Genomic DNA, 16,710 nt, shown 5'->3' on the forward strand with positions numbered 1-16,710 from the left:
AGCGTGCAGGCCCGGTTCAGGGTTCAGGAGGCAAAGAAACTAAAACAACTCCTAGCAACCTCAGTGTTTGAAAGTAAGTGGTAATAGTTACAGCGTACCACTAAATTTCTACCAACATGTGATGAATTGTGCTTTTAAAATCAGAAGCAATAAATGGTGACAAATACAATTTTTCAAATCTATCTCGATCTCGAGCTATCTTGGATATTTAAAAATAAGCACAGCGTAGCTGCTATAAGTGCAATGATAGGCGCCAAGCGGGGTCAGGAGAAGCTGCCACCAACTCCTTACCGCCTTATGTCTCAGCATTGAAACCTGCAGCATGTCTCAGCATTGAAACCTGCAGCATGTCTCAGCATTGAAACCTGCAGCATGTCTCAGCATTGAAACCTGCAGCATGTCTCAGCATTGAAACCTGCAGCATGTCTCAGCATTGAAACCTGCAGCATGTCTCAGCATTGAAACCTGCAGCATGTCTCAGAATTGAAACCTGCAGCATGTCTCAGCATTGAAACCTGCAGCATGTCTAAGCATTGAAACCAGTCTGTCTCAGCATTGAAACCTGTCAGACTTGTTGCTCTAGGTCAATGATGCTTAAAGTACGGCCCATGGGCAGCATGCGGCCCTCTTGAACTTAACATGCCCCCCCCTCCCCCAGTAAACAGCAGCACGAGCTGCTGTTAAGTTGCTGAGCACTTCTATTCAGAATTTTTTTTAAACGGGCAAGCATTTGTTAACCTGCAAATAAATTATTGCCCATTCATTTTACCGTTTTTTAGACCTCTTTATACAATCCCTGACCCACCCAGACTCCCTACGGCCACCATGCTGGCATCAGTGCGGCCCTGGGTCACACCACATACCGTACTTTGTGGCTTCCTGAGCAAATGTTTGCGAGTGCCTATGCTGTAGATACACAGACGTGGCACTGCACCCGTCGGATTCTGTACTGGGACCAGTCTAGCTGCATTGAACCTGATGTGACTTGGCAGTAAAACCTGCCAGACTCAAGCGTGAACCCAGTCAAACTCTGCAGTGCACCCAACCAGACTTTGGGGCCATCAGATGCTAGAAACGAACCTGCACCAGTGCCGCAGTTAATCGACCCAGAAACTTCAGTGAAACCAACTGGACTCTGTCCGGAGCCCTGTCAGGCTCTTCTGCAAATTAATTGGCTGGACAGTGAACCAAGTGCATCCTTTTTGCATTGGAAGTGATAGGAGTCAGACCTAGGATGGGATACAGTCAGACTTGGCAGTGAAATGAACAAGCATTTGCAGAGCAATTGGTCTCGCCCTTGAGACCTTATATGTATTTAGCTATGCAGCACATTAGCCTAGGTGCTGAAACATCTACTGTTCTTTAACATGGAGGAAAAGTAAGCACCAAACTGTGTGGCATGCCAGGTATGGGAACACATGGCGAGAAAATTGCCTTTCAGCTGGAAATGGTATAGTCCAAAGATCTGTTTTTAATATAAAAGCGTGGCTCAATGGTTAGAGCGGCAGACCCTGATGCAGAGGTTCGGCCCGGGACCAGGGTTCAATTCCCGCCTCGGCGGCTCTTGGATTCAATCCCCCCGGACTTGATAATTTTCGCCTCGGTGCCTAGTCTAATCATGGGTCTCACTCTGTGACTCTGGGCAATAGCTTGCTTAATCTCCACAACGGCCCCAGCAGCGCTTGGATGCCTGGCTTCACCTTGGGGGTGCCCAGGAGTGGACATTTCACATGGAAAAGCCAGGAAGGGTTCCACAGCGGTATGAGTGCAGCGCCGGGATGCCCTGTCTCGTGGGCAGCCGTGTGCTTTACAAATACAACACATTTACATATCACTGAAAATACAAGTTTTAATGTTTTTTATTGTCTACGGGTGCTCGTGGAAGACCATTTCTATGGACTGGAATCTAGAGAATGCTAAAGTGATTCTGGTATTTTACTGACCTCTGGTGATCGTTTTCTATCAAGACAGTTAAATAAAGGCAGTTGAAAAGAAAAAAAGTCCCTAAGCGGAAGCAGACAAGTCCTAGGGCTGATCACCAGAGCCCACAAATTACGTACACATAAAAGTATATACTAAAGTACATACAAGAGGTCTCGAATGCTCGACCTAATAAAATGCTTCAGTGAAGTCTGTAACACTCTGCAGTGAATCATGTGCGACCTGGCAGTGAAACCATCCGACTCAGCAGTACAACTAATCCGACCCCAACACGAGCCCAATCTGACTCACTAGTGATTCATTTGTGGTCTAAAAGTGAAGTGTTTGTTCATAGAACAGTGAACATCATGGTTCCTGGGCATCTGTATTTGAACCCGCACACACCGCCTTGAAGCTCTAGCCAGCTCTTGTACGCTACACACATGCAGTTTCCTTTCAACTGAAACTTTGCTCTCTTCTGTTTCTGGGTCACGAGAACCCCCAGGTGGAAGTCTTGACTCTTATAGAATTTCCTTGCATAATTCTGCTCATTACCCGCTGGGAGCATATGATGCAGGGCTTCGGCAGATGACAACCCGCGGCAGTGCATGACAGATGATTTCCCCTCCCAGGCAGAAGCAATTGGATCTGCTGTCAAGCCCCATTCGGAGTGTGGGAGTGATTAACAGAGTTAACCTAGCTCGGATACCGACCTGTCAGAGATAATTGTGTTTCGAAACCTTGCAGAAATTACCTGGGAATTAAGATATGCAGGCAAAAACTAAAGCGGGCATTAGCAGAGCCGATGGATCGAACATTAGCTGCCAGCGTTTGGCTTTGCCAATACAAATTTTGTCAGTGATTGTTTGAGATACAATTTGGCCCTTGTCAATCTAAATTTAAAAAAATTTCTAGAAGCAAAATTGTTATTATGGTGTCAAAAAGCCCACATCGCCATAGTAGACTTTAGCAGACAAGGGTTCTACCTTGTGTGTGGATGTGCTCCTTGTGAAAAGGCGGAATGCCATAACTCATACTGAAGTTAGCGATTGGCTGAAGTTGTCTGACCCATTGTCCCACGTTGTATTGCTGTGGTGGGTGGAATTAAAGTGTGAATGACTCAATGACAGTCATGTCCGAAGAGGGTTGGCTTTAAAGAGTCTACAAGTAAGTATATTCAGCATATGATTTTAGTAGAATCAAAAAGTTGTGACTAACACCAGACCTTACAAAAAAAAGAAATTCTGAGTTCTGGACAAAAAAGCTGTTCTGGTTATTTCAGGGCTTCAATATATTCGATTTGCAAATGTTTACTCCCCGGATGCACAAGATTTGCCAATCATCTGCTATGTGTAACTATGATCTATTGTTGTGTTGCCTTTTTACTGTGTTATGCCTTTAAGGCTCGTGTGGTATTGTAGGAATGTTATGAGGTCATGTAGAATGTAATGTGGGCATTCTTTGGAACCAAGGGAGACTGTTACAGCAGCTGGGTTGGATAGCGGCGGTTCCCTGGCGCTCACCTGTATTTATTGTACTGCTTGAATAAAGCTATTTATCCAATTAATGGCAAGAAGCATCATTACAATTGGCGACGAGGATGGGATTTATTACATCTATGAATTCTAATCTTCTATTTTTTGTTAGGCAGAAATGATAGGTGCACCACCACTAGGTCAGCATTGTAATATGTATATTTTATTTGTGCCAACTTGTCTTAGTAAAGTTCATCCTGTCCATTTTACTGTACAATTACTATGTTTTATTCTGCACTTTCCAGTACACTTTCTTCTCTCCGCACCAATAAGTTATCCATATATAATAAATACATAGTCTTAATTTGGAGTGCTTTGTTTCTCTACTTTATGTATAATTTCCATCTTCATGTGCTGCAAATCGTAAATCTGATTATATGAATAATTACAATTTGTTCTAAATGCATCTTATTTATTGGAATGTATTAGAAAAACATTGTTTTATAGCATGAATGGAAGCACCACAATATCTAGAACACAATTTAGAACGTTGGAATGTTGAGAGATCCGTAGAAGACAATGGAGTAGCTTTCGACTTATAATAGCTGGTATAAGCATGCTGCTCCAACATTCCAATGCTTGTCTTCCTGTTTTTCCCATTTTAATTGAGAACATTGTACCCTCAGTCGGTTGAATGTTTTAATAGCCTTACAGCCCCTCTGCCTTAGGCTATACTTGTTGTTAAAAGCTCCCCCTTATTATAGGCGCTCGTCTGCGACTCGGGCCTTTAACAACCGGTATATCCCTACGGTTCAGGGCCTTTAACAACCTGTATATCCCTCGGCAGCTCGCTAAAAGGCTATAATAGATGTTTGAATGTTTGGGACTTCCCCCTAATTAAGTGTAACTTATAACTGGGGTTTGTGAATACCCAGTACTTGGTCTCTCCTAGCACTTACCCAGAATCTCATTGACATTATGGGCTTTCGAGCGGATGTCTCAGGGCATGAAAGCCTTTCTTTTGAATTCAGTCACATACCTGGCTCACCTGACAATTCTGGATGTAAAGCTCCAATAGAGAACAGACATATTTGGAAATCATCTGTTCTAGTAATCAACCAGTGTGCTGATGTAGTGTCCTGTTCTCTTAGTCTTTATGACTGGGCCTAAAGCTGAATGAATTGACAAGAGTGGAAAGCTCTGGGCAGTTCTTCCATGTTTGCCTTACCTTGTCTGTTTCACGAGTAATGACCCTTCATATGTTTTCCCTCTAGTGCTGTACCTTGAGGGATCTGCCTTGGTGTTTGAAGACATCTTTAAATTGGTTGGTTTCTACTGTGTGAGCAGGTAAGTGTGACTCGACCCTCTGTGGGTGTCATTTGTTTACATTACTGTACAAAAGAGAACATTGCCAATTACCCAACATACACCTTGTGTAAAGGAGGGTGCACTCGGGGTGCCAAGATTTTACAGGTGGGAGGAGATGAGATCTGAGGGAGGGTGACAGTAGGGGCGGTTGTCGAATAAGTATTCAAACTCCCCTTCATTACAAGGTAGTCTGCAGGCTAGAGAGCTACTACCATAGCTGGTAAGCTTTTATGACTTAACCACGCCCCCCAGGCTCCATTCTAGTCACAGGCGCCCTAGGCCTGGGCGGAGTTCGTGAAATTCCGTTTTGCAGAACTCCGCAAAGTCCCCCAAAAACTCAGCCGCGCTATGCGGAGTTCCACAAGCGTGCAGAGTGCGTTATGTCATGCCATTTGCTCTGATTTTTAGCACCCGGTGTTTTTCCCGCGCTAGAAAATCAGCACAAACGGCCTCATGCAGCGCAAAATGGTGCTGCTTCTTTCTGCTACTCGAGTAGATATTCTACTGGAGCAGCAGCTTCCTCAACGCGAAAGGATGTTTCGTCAACGCAAGTGGTCACAACTGCCCGTATTAAGAAATCTCGCTGGGAGGTGGTAGAGCATTGGCTTTTCCTCGCTGCGCTTGCTAACTTAACGTTGGGGAGCGCGGAAAAAACTAGAGCACAGTAAACTCCGAAAATGGAGCGAAGTTTACCGCCCAGGCCTAGCGCCCACACTGATTATCTGAACGTTTTCACAAGGCCTTGATTTTGTTTCCAGCCTGGTCCTTTACCCATGTGAGTAAACTCTATCTTACTGATCACTTCACCTTAATGGAATGTGCCTATCTTCCAGTGCTTAGTTTGTAAAAGAATAAGGACTGGGTCCAAAGTCTTTTTGAGAAGCTCATCGCCGGCGTTGCCGAATGTTGGTGATGTGGAAAAACAAGGCTGTGTAGACTTCAATCCACCTCTTTCATCCACCACCACACCCTCCCTGTATCTTCATCCCACTCTTTTTCATCGCTGCTTTTTCCATCTGTCTCTTCCTGCTTCTTTTCCCTTTTCTGGCTTTCTCTCTCTTGTTCTAAGTCAAGGTATCATGATAAAAAAAGAAATCCTGGTCCTCAAAATTGAGTGCCGGGGCCCACCACCTGAAACCCCTGTTCAAATTAAGCACTGCTACCTTCATTTGTCTGACATGAGCAGACGCCCTAGGAAACAGCCCAGTTAATAAGCAATGTAATAATCCATTTTCATTCTCAGTGATACCAGAGGTGTTGTCCAGTGCAAAGAAGTATTGCACAATATTCCAAGCGTGACTGGTCTTTGCAGCACATCTGATACTTCAGGTCTTTGTAGTATTCTCTACTAGGCATGCTTCTTAAAGGCATATAATATTCCACTCTTCATCCACCTGTGTGTAATACTATTCTTCACCTCTTGGTGGCGATCTTTCTCATGTTAGAAATAAATAGGGCTCCTTGCTTTGTTTCATCTGTTGGTAGACATAAAGCTAATTTGATAACCTGAGTACTTTGACTGATGGTGCTGGAAGTCGGGGTGCAGCAGGTGCCTTGGCACCCCCAATTGACTGGACGAGATTTCAGCAGCAGCAGACTGGCCTTTTAAACTAGGTTCACTTGTTTCCTTCCATGTGTTGAGGGAGTCAAAGGTCAGGTGTAACTGGACTAGGAAGATACTGCTGCAAATAAACCAATCTGTGCTTTCTTTTTTTCGTGCACATATTTTTTGAAATTTGTTTGACTGCAAAGCAGATGCTTTTTATAACCTGAATGTTAGTGACAGTGAAAAGAGTGCAAAAAGAAAGCGCGTGGATATGACAAAACCTTATTTGCAAACTGTCTGACTTTTTCAAATATTTCAATGCATGTCAACAGTAACCCTGGGCAAAGTACTACACTACGCTCGCGTAGTTTGCGCTACTTCGCACTACGCAAATTGCACGTAGCACAGTGCAAACACGCGTAGTGTAGCGGTCATTTTTTGCTTGCTTGTTGTCCTCAACGCCAAGTGAGCAAAATGACAACCCAACGAGACTTTTTCCTCTTTCCCCATCAGCAACATCAAGTGGGCATCGCGAGCGTGGAAAATAAACCTCACGGCGAGATTCTCAACGTGGGAAGGTCAGGTTTCTCATTGCGAATGGTCGCATATGCTCTCGACCGCTCGTGATGAGAAACTACCAGTCCGTGTTGAGAAAGCTGACGCTCGAGTAAAAAGCTACTCGAGCGGCAATAAAAGACACCTCGCACTGTGCAAGATGCCGTTTTCAATGATTGCACAGAGCGGACAAGCATCTGGCACGGTGCAATTATCGTGAACAGTGCACTACCCAGTACGTGTAGCGCTACGTGTAGCTCGCGTAGTGCGAAGTGCACTTTGCGTAGCTATGCGTAGCGCTACTTCCCGAACTACACCCAGGGTTAGTCCACAGCACTGTAAGTACAAATAAGTCACAATGCCTTTTAATGCTGGGAACAAACATTTTGAGTGAGTTAATCAAACGCGTTACATTAACTTTAGTTTTTCTAGTGTATAAGACTGAGACTTCGCTAACATCTTATTCAGTCATGGCCGGCATGTCTTTGGGGTGGGGGAAGGGTGGTTGCACGGGAGGGGGGTAATTTAATAATTTAACAAAAAATTAAGTTACCTTCCAGCTGGCCGGGTCCCGTGTGGTCTCTCCTGCCTCTGGCAGGAACAGAAAGCAGGCAACCTGGCTCCCATACCTAAGCCAATCGCAACGCTGCAGGCATTGTTGTGATTGGTGAGTGGTCAGGACACCGCCTGGCCAGGGGCTAATGGCCCGGTCAGGTTCTTCATGTTGGAGATGTGGGCAGAGTGCGCATGACTGGTTTGGTCCGACCAAACCAGTCATGCGCACTCAGAAAAGGGCACACTACTCCTCCCCTGCCCAGCCCTGCTCGCAGAGCAGCCCCGCCCACCCTCAACCAAACCCTTCCGCTTTCTCACTGTGCAAGAAGCGGAAACATAAAATGGTAGTTATTAGCTTTTATGTTTCTGCTTCTTGCACTGCGAGGAAGCAGTGGGGGGGACGTTCCTGCACCCTAGTGGAGGAACCGCCCCTCATTGTTATTTGTTCTTATTAGTAAATATCTATTTATTAAACATGAAGCAATTAGAGACCCGTGCATCAGTGTACATATTCTATGACATCATGGGCAGGTCTTTTTCGATGTTGACTGACTGATTGCTTATAAAGTGCTCTCTCACCATTGTTGACATCTTGCCACTATGGAACACTACAGCAAGAGGAAAGAGTATTTGAAACAGCCAATAAGAGAGCTCCCGAAGGAGAAGTGCTTTAAGACTTTCCTGAAAGAATCCTATAAGAAAAAAAAAATGTGATCTATAGACGAAGGTTGTTTTGGAGTTGAAGGCCCGGAAATGAAAAGGAACGGCCACTGATGCATAACATAACCTAATGTGTATTTTTAAAGCGCACGTTCACCCGGAGGTATCTTGGTGCTGAATAACAGATTTTTCTTGTTACCCAACTGCTAACTCAATGGTACTCATTTTATCGACCTCAGATGGATTAAAGGCTGAGTGGACCCGCTAGGATTTTAACCTGTGACCATGAGGTCGATCACAGGCCCCTGCAGTGGAGGCATTAGTCCACTTAGCCACCAGACCCGGATGCAGGAGAGTTTCACACGATTACTTGTAAATAATAGTAGTAGTAGTAGTAGTACTATTAGTAGTTGAGACAATGTTTTGCCGGCGTGTTCTAGGTAGTGTGATAAGATGGAGGTTAATGTTCTGTTGAGTATACAATCCAGCGCATAAAGGAGAGAGGGCTTTTTGCTTGAACGGAAGCTAGTGAAGTAACATGATTACATTTCTGAGTCGATACACACTGCCAAGTTTTCTATCCTTTGAAGTTAAGCTAAGGATGGCTCTGGGAAGCAAGACAAAGAATATTGCTGTAATTGAGTCGTGATAAAATATAGTCCGTAACTACCTGGTCAGGATAGTTTCTAGGTAAATACGGAAGGACCTTTCCCTGCGATTTAGTAGTTAAATGCATATTATGTTATGTTAGATTATCAGACTTTAATCCAGTGTACTGGTATTTTGCTCTTTGAGGTATTCTTGGGCCTGAGCGGCAGGGGGCAGGACTTCACTAAACTACTATAACACTAATTGGCACGGACTGTGTCTCGGGTGCCCGTACGGGCTCCTCCTGTACCTATGTATGGATGAAGATGCCAGTTGTGAGTGTGAAAATTCCACCAAGTGTAAAGAGATTCAACTGTCATAAATGAAACCATGGAGGGAGGGGCGGAGGTGGGAGAAGCAGTTCGAAGAAGAGTGCCAAGGGAGTCGTCCTTGAACATTTGGTGAATATTTAATAAGCAACAACTTTGTAGATGTTCACATTTTCAATATCATCGTCACACTCCCCTTCCAAACTAATTTATACCTAAATGAACCAGGAGTGAGTGGTGTGTGATGGAACTTGGGATGAAGGAATATATTCTATCCTTATTTAAATTTTAGGGTTAGGTAACTGATGCATTCAAAACAGACTTATTTTTACCTTCTTGTCTTCCCTTATCCTTTAATAGTACACAACATCCCCTTATTTCATGTAGTGGGAGATAAATAAAAATCTTCACAGAGAAAAATGATTTCTATGCGAAGGAACACAATAAAAAAGTAAGAACTGTACCTTTGAAAAATACCCAAACTTCTCAAATGCAGACTTTGCACAGTGCAGACAATCCGCAGTCGCATGGTTTGGTGAAACTTACATACGCCGATAAAGTTAGTATAACCATATTTATGAAGGCAGCTTGCCTGATCCCTTTGTGATTCAGTTTTGGGTTTGTAAATGAGAGTATGGCTAGACAGAAGGCTTCTTTTGTCGATATTTGATTTTTGTTTTATTTTGAAGGTTTTATATATCGCGAACAAGACTCTTGCGAGTATCAGAGCGCTTTACAGGTCATAATTAGAAGGCAAAATATAGTATACAAAGAACAGCACAATAGACATCGAGTTCAAGTGAATTTAGCCATGAGGATAGCTTTCACTTCTCTTTTGAAGGAGGTAGTGGAAGGGTTCATTCTTGTTTAACTGGGTAAGGCGTTCCATATCCTCGGAGCCATACCAGAAAAGGACCGGTCATACGTTTTTTCTTAGTAAATCGTTGAGGTTGTTGGAGAAGAGTCTTGGCACTCCTGGAGGCTCTGCTGCCTGCAGAGAGCACCAGTTTCTGAGCTAGGTATTGTGGGGCGTTGTGGTAGAGGGCCTTGTGTGTCATACAAGCGATTTTTAGCTGAATTTTGGCTTCAAACGGTAGCCAGTTGAGGGCTCTCAGGTCTGGGGAAATGTGAGCGTTTCTCTTAGAACCTGTGATGAGTCTTGCATCTGAGTTGGTCGTAGCTTTTTGCGGGGCTGTCGGTGACCTTGGGAGGCCACATAGTGTTACTGCTCCATACTCCACGCGGGGAATTACTAGGGCTTGAACTGCTTGTTTCAAGTCATGTGCAGGCAGAAAGGGTTTCATTTTTCGCAGGGTCTTTAGGTGGAAGTTGGCTCCTTTTTGTTGAGGCGCTAATGTGTTTCTGCATCTTTAAGTTACTGTCTAGCGTTACTCCTAGAGGTTTCGCTGAGTCGACTATGAGCGGTTGTCCATTGAGAGCTGTTAGGTGCTTCATCCAGTCCAGGATAGTGTGAGTTTTGTTCGGTGGGGGGGGGGCGGGGCGATTAAAAGGAATTCTGTTTTGAGGGAGTTAAGTTTCAGATGGTTTTCGGGCCACGTTTGGGTTTTTTGTGGTATGGTGTTTAGCGATTTGATGTCCTCTAGTGAGTTTATCTTTATGTATATTTGGGTGTCGTCTGCATACATGTGGAAGTGTATCCTGGTGAGGCTGAGAAGATCAGTAAGAGGTTCCATGAACAGGTTGAACAAGGTGGGTGATAGGGAGGAGCCTTGTGAGACTCCTAATGTGACTGACATGGGGTTGGACAGGGATTGGTTGACCTTGAATCTTTGGGATCTATTTGGAGGAAGGCGGCGAACCAGTTAAATGCATTTCCAGACATTCCCATTCTGTGTTTCTGGAGATCAAGCAGGTTGTCGTGTTTGACGGTGTCAAAAGCTGATGACAGGTCGAGTAGGATTAGTAGACATGCTTAATTTGGTCTAGGATTTTGAAAGCGTAGTCTAATACATGTGTCATGGCTGATTCGGTGCTGTGACCTGCTCTGAAGCCTGATTGATTGATTCAACTTGTTTAACATATTTCAATGTGACTATTCAGCTGTATGTTAGCGCATTTTTCCAGGACTTTGGCTAAAATAGGGATGTTAGATATCGGACGATAGTTATTTGGGTCTGAGGGGTCCGCAGTGGTTTTCTTTAGGATAGGAGAGACCTGTCCAGTTTTCAGGATGTCTGGAATGAAACCTTGAAGGAGGGATGTGTTAATGATCTTGGTCCAGCTGGGTAGTAAGAGAGGGATGAAGTCTTTTAGGTAGTTCGCCGGGAGCGGGTCTGTGAAGTGATTGGAGGGCTTCAACGTGTTTAGGTTGTTTAATATGTAGTCTTCACAGTAAGTGTCGAAGTGGGACCAAGTTGCCTTGTTTTTTAGTTTAAATAATGGGAGTTCATTAGCTAGGGCACCAGCCAGGGGCAGTGATGGGTTCTTTTTCAAGTCTGAGATGGATAATAGGTCCTTGAGAAGATCAGATTTAATGGATTCTGTCTTAGAGGCGAAGAAGGAAGCAACTTCATCACAGTTAGGTAGCTTTTTGGGACGGTTCTTGGCTAGGTCTAGTTGAGACCTGAAGGAATAAGATTTGGATTTTCTGATCTTTCTAAAATAGGCATTTCTGGATGTTCTTAGAAGTTTGAGGAGGTCTGTTGAGGATGTGTCTCTCCAGCATCGTTCAATTAAACTAAGTGAGCGTCTGTCATCATTTAGCCTCCCATCATACCATGGTTTTGAGTCTTTTGAGGATGTTCTTTTCAGTTGCAATGGTGCCATTTTGTCTAGAAGGTTGTTCATGGAATGGAAGTAGTGATTTGTCAGCCCATGTACATCGGTCAGGTCTTCCGGGGTACGAAGAGGATTTGACTCGCTGTAAGGTCAGCTTCGATGTTTTTTCAGGTTTCTCTTCCAGATCTTAGTTCTAAGGGGTTGTGTAGAGAGTCGTTTAATGGTTTCCAGGACTTGGAAAGTAATGATATGATTGTCGGACCAGTCGCTAGGGAGTATAGAGTCGAGCTGTGTGGAGTCTGCTTTGGAGATAATTAGGTTGAGAGTTGCACCCTTGTCGTGTGTAGGGCTGTTGCATATTTGGTTGAGATTGAGGTCTGTGAGGAAGGCTTTTGAGGCTGTTTAGCCCAGGGTCATCCCAGTGAAGGTTGAAATCCCCTGAGAAAATTTGTTTAATATGTTGGTTGTCATTTGATGCTAGAATGTCCATGAAGTGTTCTATGAAAGTGAGGCTATCTCCCGGAGGATGGTAGAAGGTGAGTAAAGAGCATATTTGTTTGTTGTTGTTGGTGATGTTTAAGCATAGGTATTCGCAAGATGATATAGCGGGGGTATTGGAGTTGGTCACTGTTAGGCTGATCTGGTGTATGCAGGCTATCCCACCACCTGGCCTGTCGGTTCTGTCTAGTCTGGTGATGTCATAGTTAGGGGTTAGCAAGATGTCCATGATGGGAGTAGATGTTTCATTTAGCCAAGTTTCTGTCAGATCATGATGTCGGGTTCGTTCGAGATAAGTAGGTCAGCTATATCAGCTGCATGTCTGGAGGCGGACCTGCAGTTTAGGAGGATACAGCTTAGACGTGGTTGTGTGATTACTGTGGTGGGTTCGACTGTGATGGGGATTCTAGTGAGGCCCTAACAGATTACCCATAATGGGTTTCTATTAACAATTCACCTGCTGCTTCACAGTTCTCGTGTGATCTCTCCTCTTACCTGCCTTTGAAAAGTGTGTTCACACAACAAAATAGAACTTCTCAAAAATGCATTACCAATGGCATAATCTCCAGGGGGTAGGTGCCTTGTACAACATTACATTCATCTCTTCCTCTCATGGCACAGGGCCTACCACATATCTTTAGACACAATCTTGCATTCAGTCACCACTCCATACTAGAGACAGGCCTTGTGAGGCATTTGCTTCATGAATACTCTACTAAAGGTTTATAATGTATGTGACTGTTGGACTTGGCCCTTTTGGCAGGTTCACCCCTGAACTTTTTGCCTTTTAATATTACATAATTATAGTGATTTCTGGTCTTTGCGCACTTTAACTCTGTGTCCCAGTGTAAAGTGTGTGCGCAGTCTGAGTGCGTGTGGTGAGATTGGCCTGCCCTCCCGTAGGAATGCATGGGGAATATGTGTGACCATGGTAGTTCCTGATGTGTGGGGAGTGCAGGGTCGAGTTTGGTATGTGCAAACTCGTGAGATTGAATGCTGCGCGATGATGTGCGCCGATTTAATGTGTCTAGTGTGGAAGTGCCACTTTTAGAAGTTGGCATGTCTGTGCAGTGAATGTGAATTGACTATCTGGCTTGTGATTGGCTGGAGCTGGCCGGTGTGCCTGGCTCCAGGACTCAGGATGGGTCTGCCCGGTGGTGAATAGGGAGATCTGCATGTTGATGGCAGGGAGCGGTTGCACCTGGGACCTGAATAGGGCTGGGCCTTCCCTCCACAATGCTGGCTCCACCCCCTGTGCTGTGTCTGATGTCCCTGACCCAACCCATGAATAGTCAGAGTGGCTGAGCAAAACAAAGTGCTCCAGAACCAGTTGCATCTGGTTTGCCTCTTGCCTGTACCTTTGGAGACAAAGGAAATGTCTGTATAAAAAGGGGCTGTGACCCCATGAAAAATGTTCTTGTTTCCTACTCAAATCTACCAGGGGCATGCTGCTGCTGGGGCCCAGGGGAAGGCTTACCTCCCTGGGCCCTGCCCAGCCCCTGGATGCCTGAAGGACTTTCCTTTGCTGGGAGCTGCTGTGCTCCATCTTTTATGCCCAGGACTTCTTGGAACCCTTTTGCTCCAGTTGCTCTGTTAAACTGGGGTTTCTTTCACCCTTAGCGCCTGGGAAGCGCTTTATTTTAAATTGTCCGGTTATTGAGGGAGCCTACACCTCATTGCTGCATTTATTATTGTAGCGCAGGTGACCACCCCGCTTATTTGCTTCTTTAGGTGCGCAGGTGACCACCCTGCATCTTTGTTTTATGGTCTAATTAACGCGGGTGTCCACCCTGCTTATTTGCACCTCTTTGCGGGTGCCCACCCCGCTCCTACATTGTTTTTTTATTTCGAGGAAGCCTACCCCTCGTTATGCCCCGATAAAGTTCACCGCCGCAGCCGCGGGCACACAGGAAGTCGGGCACCGTAGTGCCTGATGGCGGGCGGGACTTCCGGTTTCAGAAGGGAAGTCCCGCGAAGTCCCGCGCCCGCCGCCGGAAGAGGGAGAGAAGCTGCCCACAAGGAATGGCGCTGCCAGTGCGGGGCTCCCATGGTTAAAGGAGAGCCCCGCAGGCGCCACCTGGTGCAGCTCGATGGCAGAGGGGGCGCGAGGCACATTGCCAGTGCCTGCCCCCACCGCGGGAGAAGCGAGGAGACTGCCGCCGGGAGCCTCGTTGGCTCCACACTGAGCCCTGGTCCCGAGATGGGGGACCGGGTGAAGCAGAGCCCCACACGCACCGCCTCCCGGAGGAGCCCCCGTCAAAGGAGAAGCAGCCCGGTGAGTGAAGCGGGCTGCGGTGCTCCGTAGGGGCATGTGTTGGCAATAGTGCGCTACACAGTGGCAGGGGTGCATTTAGGGTGGCCCCGGATGGCAGTGGTCTGCCCCAACATTTTTCTAGTGATTTACCGAGCCCAAGGGCTCCAACGATGGCCTCATTTATCTAAAGGGCCCCAGTGGGGGTCCCGAGGGCCAGAGGGGCCCGTGTTCTTGCCCCTGAGGGCCCCAGTTCTAGGATGCATGTGTATTTTAAGAGCCCCATGTGGCTTCAGCCTCTACATAGTGTTCCAGAGCCTAGATGACTCCAACCTTTTGGGGCACATTTGTTTTAAGAGCCTAGAGGGCTCCAATGTGCGCAGTATTTACTTCCAGAGCCTGGGGGCTCCAGCATTTGCCGCAGTTTGTCCTGAGGGCCAGTGAGAGCCCATGCCGCAGTGTTGCTGATTTACAGCTGGGCCAGCAAGTAATGGGCAGCTACACCGTTTAGACATTTCTTTTCAGGGGACATGTTCTTTTGGACTCAGGAGTGAGACGCACTCCTTCGCCCCTACCTACTGCAGTATTGACCCGCATGTTAAAGGAGTGCCCATATTAGAGGTGACCGTTGGCCGAGCAATACTCCGCCTGCTCGCAGAACTCTGCAGAATTTGGCAGAGATTTGTGGTAACTCTGCAGAATTCTGCAGAGTAAAACTCCGTGAGCTCCGCCCAGGCCTAGTGGAAATGAGACATGACAAGAAAGGTGGTACCCTGAAGATTCCATGGCAACCATACATATAAGATTTGTCAGCAAGCGTGCATGGTTACTGGCCTGGTTCACAACATTTCACTTGTGCTCAAGGGATCGGCTGGAATCCATGACCATGCCAAGGTTTCTCACTTGCGAGTTATTGGGCCTGATGCTTTTAAAGAATGGCAGTTGTCCATTTTCGACAAGTTAAGAATTCTGTTTGGAAGAGTCAAGTTTAAGGTGATTCCACAGCATCCATTGGTCAAGGGCTCAGAGAAGGTTATTAAATGTTTGGGACCCTAGGTCTTCTAGCATTAAGAAGATCTGAATGTTATTTGCAGTATGTTCTGTTGAAGGGCTTACTAAGAACTGAGCTCCGCTAGGGAGCTTAGACTGGCATTAAAGATAATTGACAAGATGATCAAGCCTGGCGATATAACCGAGGTGGTACTGAAAGGAGATCATGTGAACTGAGGCAGCAAAATGACACGATTGGAATAGTTGAACCTATTGGGACATTAGAAATGGGTTTTGTTATGTTGGTTTTTAGAGTTTTCTTATTGATATTGAAGTAGTTTTCATATTCCTTATTTTTTTGTTAAACCAATCGGTCTTAGATTGGTGGTTTGGTTGCAGAGATGTCTTGACCAGCATGAGTGTGTTGAAGGCTTTGTGGAGTCACTTGCTGAGCTGATTTAATTCAGATACTTTGTTAAGGTGAGATTGCCATGAGATGAGCGTAACATACACTGGTTGAGTTTGTCCCCTCTCTTTCGGTGGGCCTGACTGTCTCTGTTACTGCAGTGGTTGTTTTCGTGAGGAGAACAACAATAAAAAAGATGAATGACCTTCCTTGCAAGGAACCCTAATGGAACAATATGATTGTGCCAAGCAGCCAATGCAGCAGAGTGACAGGCAGAATGCAGACGAGACAAGAACTGCTAGACGAGAAGGAAAGGGGTTGTATGTTGCACACCAAGTACTAAATAAAGAGGATTATTGTTGTCTCTAGGGTCTGTGAATGAGGAAAGTTTGCTGACTAAAGAATTTGTGGTGGCCCAGGAGTGTCTGGTCAACATTACTCTTTAGGCTTTTACCCTATGCAGTTAGGGATTTTCTCAGACAGATCATTGGAGGGATTATATATTTGGACACAGGGCCATGTCAAGGACCAGTTGTCTGAGTCCCAAATGTATTGTCTGGCGAAGACTTGTACACCCACAGATATAGGACATCATGTGTCATCATGATGGTAGTTCTTCTACCATCATTTTACAATTCTGAAAAGAGGAATTGATACCTTCTCTACTTTCCTCTCCTGTCTTGTATATTGTAACTTTTTGTATCTGGGTATTCCAAATTATGAGTTAGTACCTATTTTCATTAGAAAGATTGGTGCATGACTAGTAAGAGGGACCAATGGCAAACTTACACATCACGGCCTCATAGAAAGGACATTCTTCGTAGCTGTGC

The 16,710-nt window shown here is 45.5% G+C and overlaps 1 protein-coding gene across 2 annotated transcripts in view; it reads left to right on the forward strand.

Moving 5' to 3' along the window:
* RIN3 (Ras and Rab interactor 3) overlaps positions 1-16,710 on the forward strand; it is a 506,654-nt gene that overhangs the window by 325,464 nt on the left and 164,480 nt on the right. For both annotated transcript variants that reach the window (XM_078660076.1, XM_078660075.1), the window contains exon 4: positions 4,670-4,742. In XM_078660076.1, the coding sequence (XP_078516202.1) occupies positions 4,670-4,742 (73 nt within the window). The remainder of the gene's footprint in view (positions 1-4,669; positions 4,743-16,710) is intronic.

This window comes from Lissotriton helveticus, chromosome 9 (assembly GCF_964261635.1).
Source record: "Lissotriton helveticus chromosome 9, aLisHel1.1, whole genome shotgun sequence".
Taxonomy (NCBI): Eukaryota; Metazoa; Chordata; class Amphibia; order Caudata; family Salamandridae; genus Lissotriton; species Lissotriton helveticus.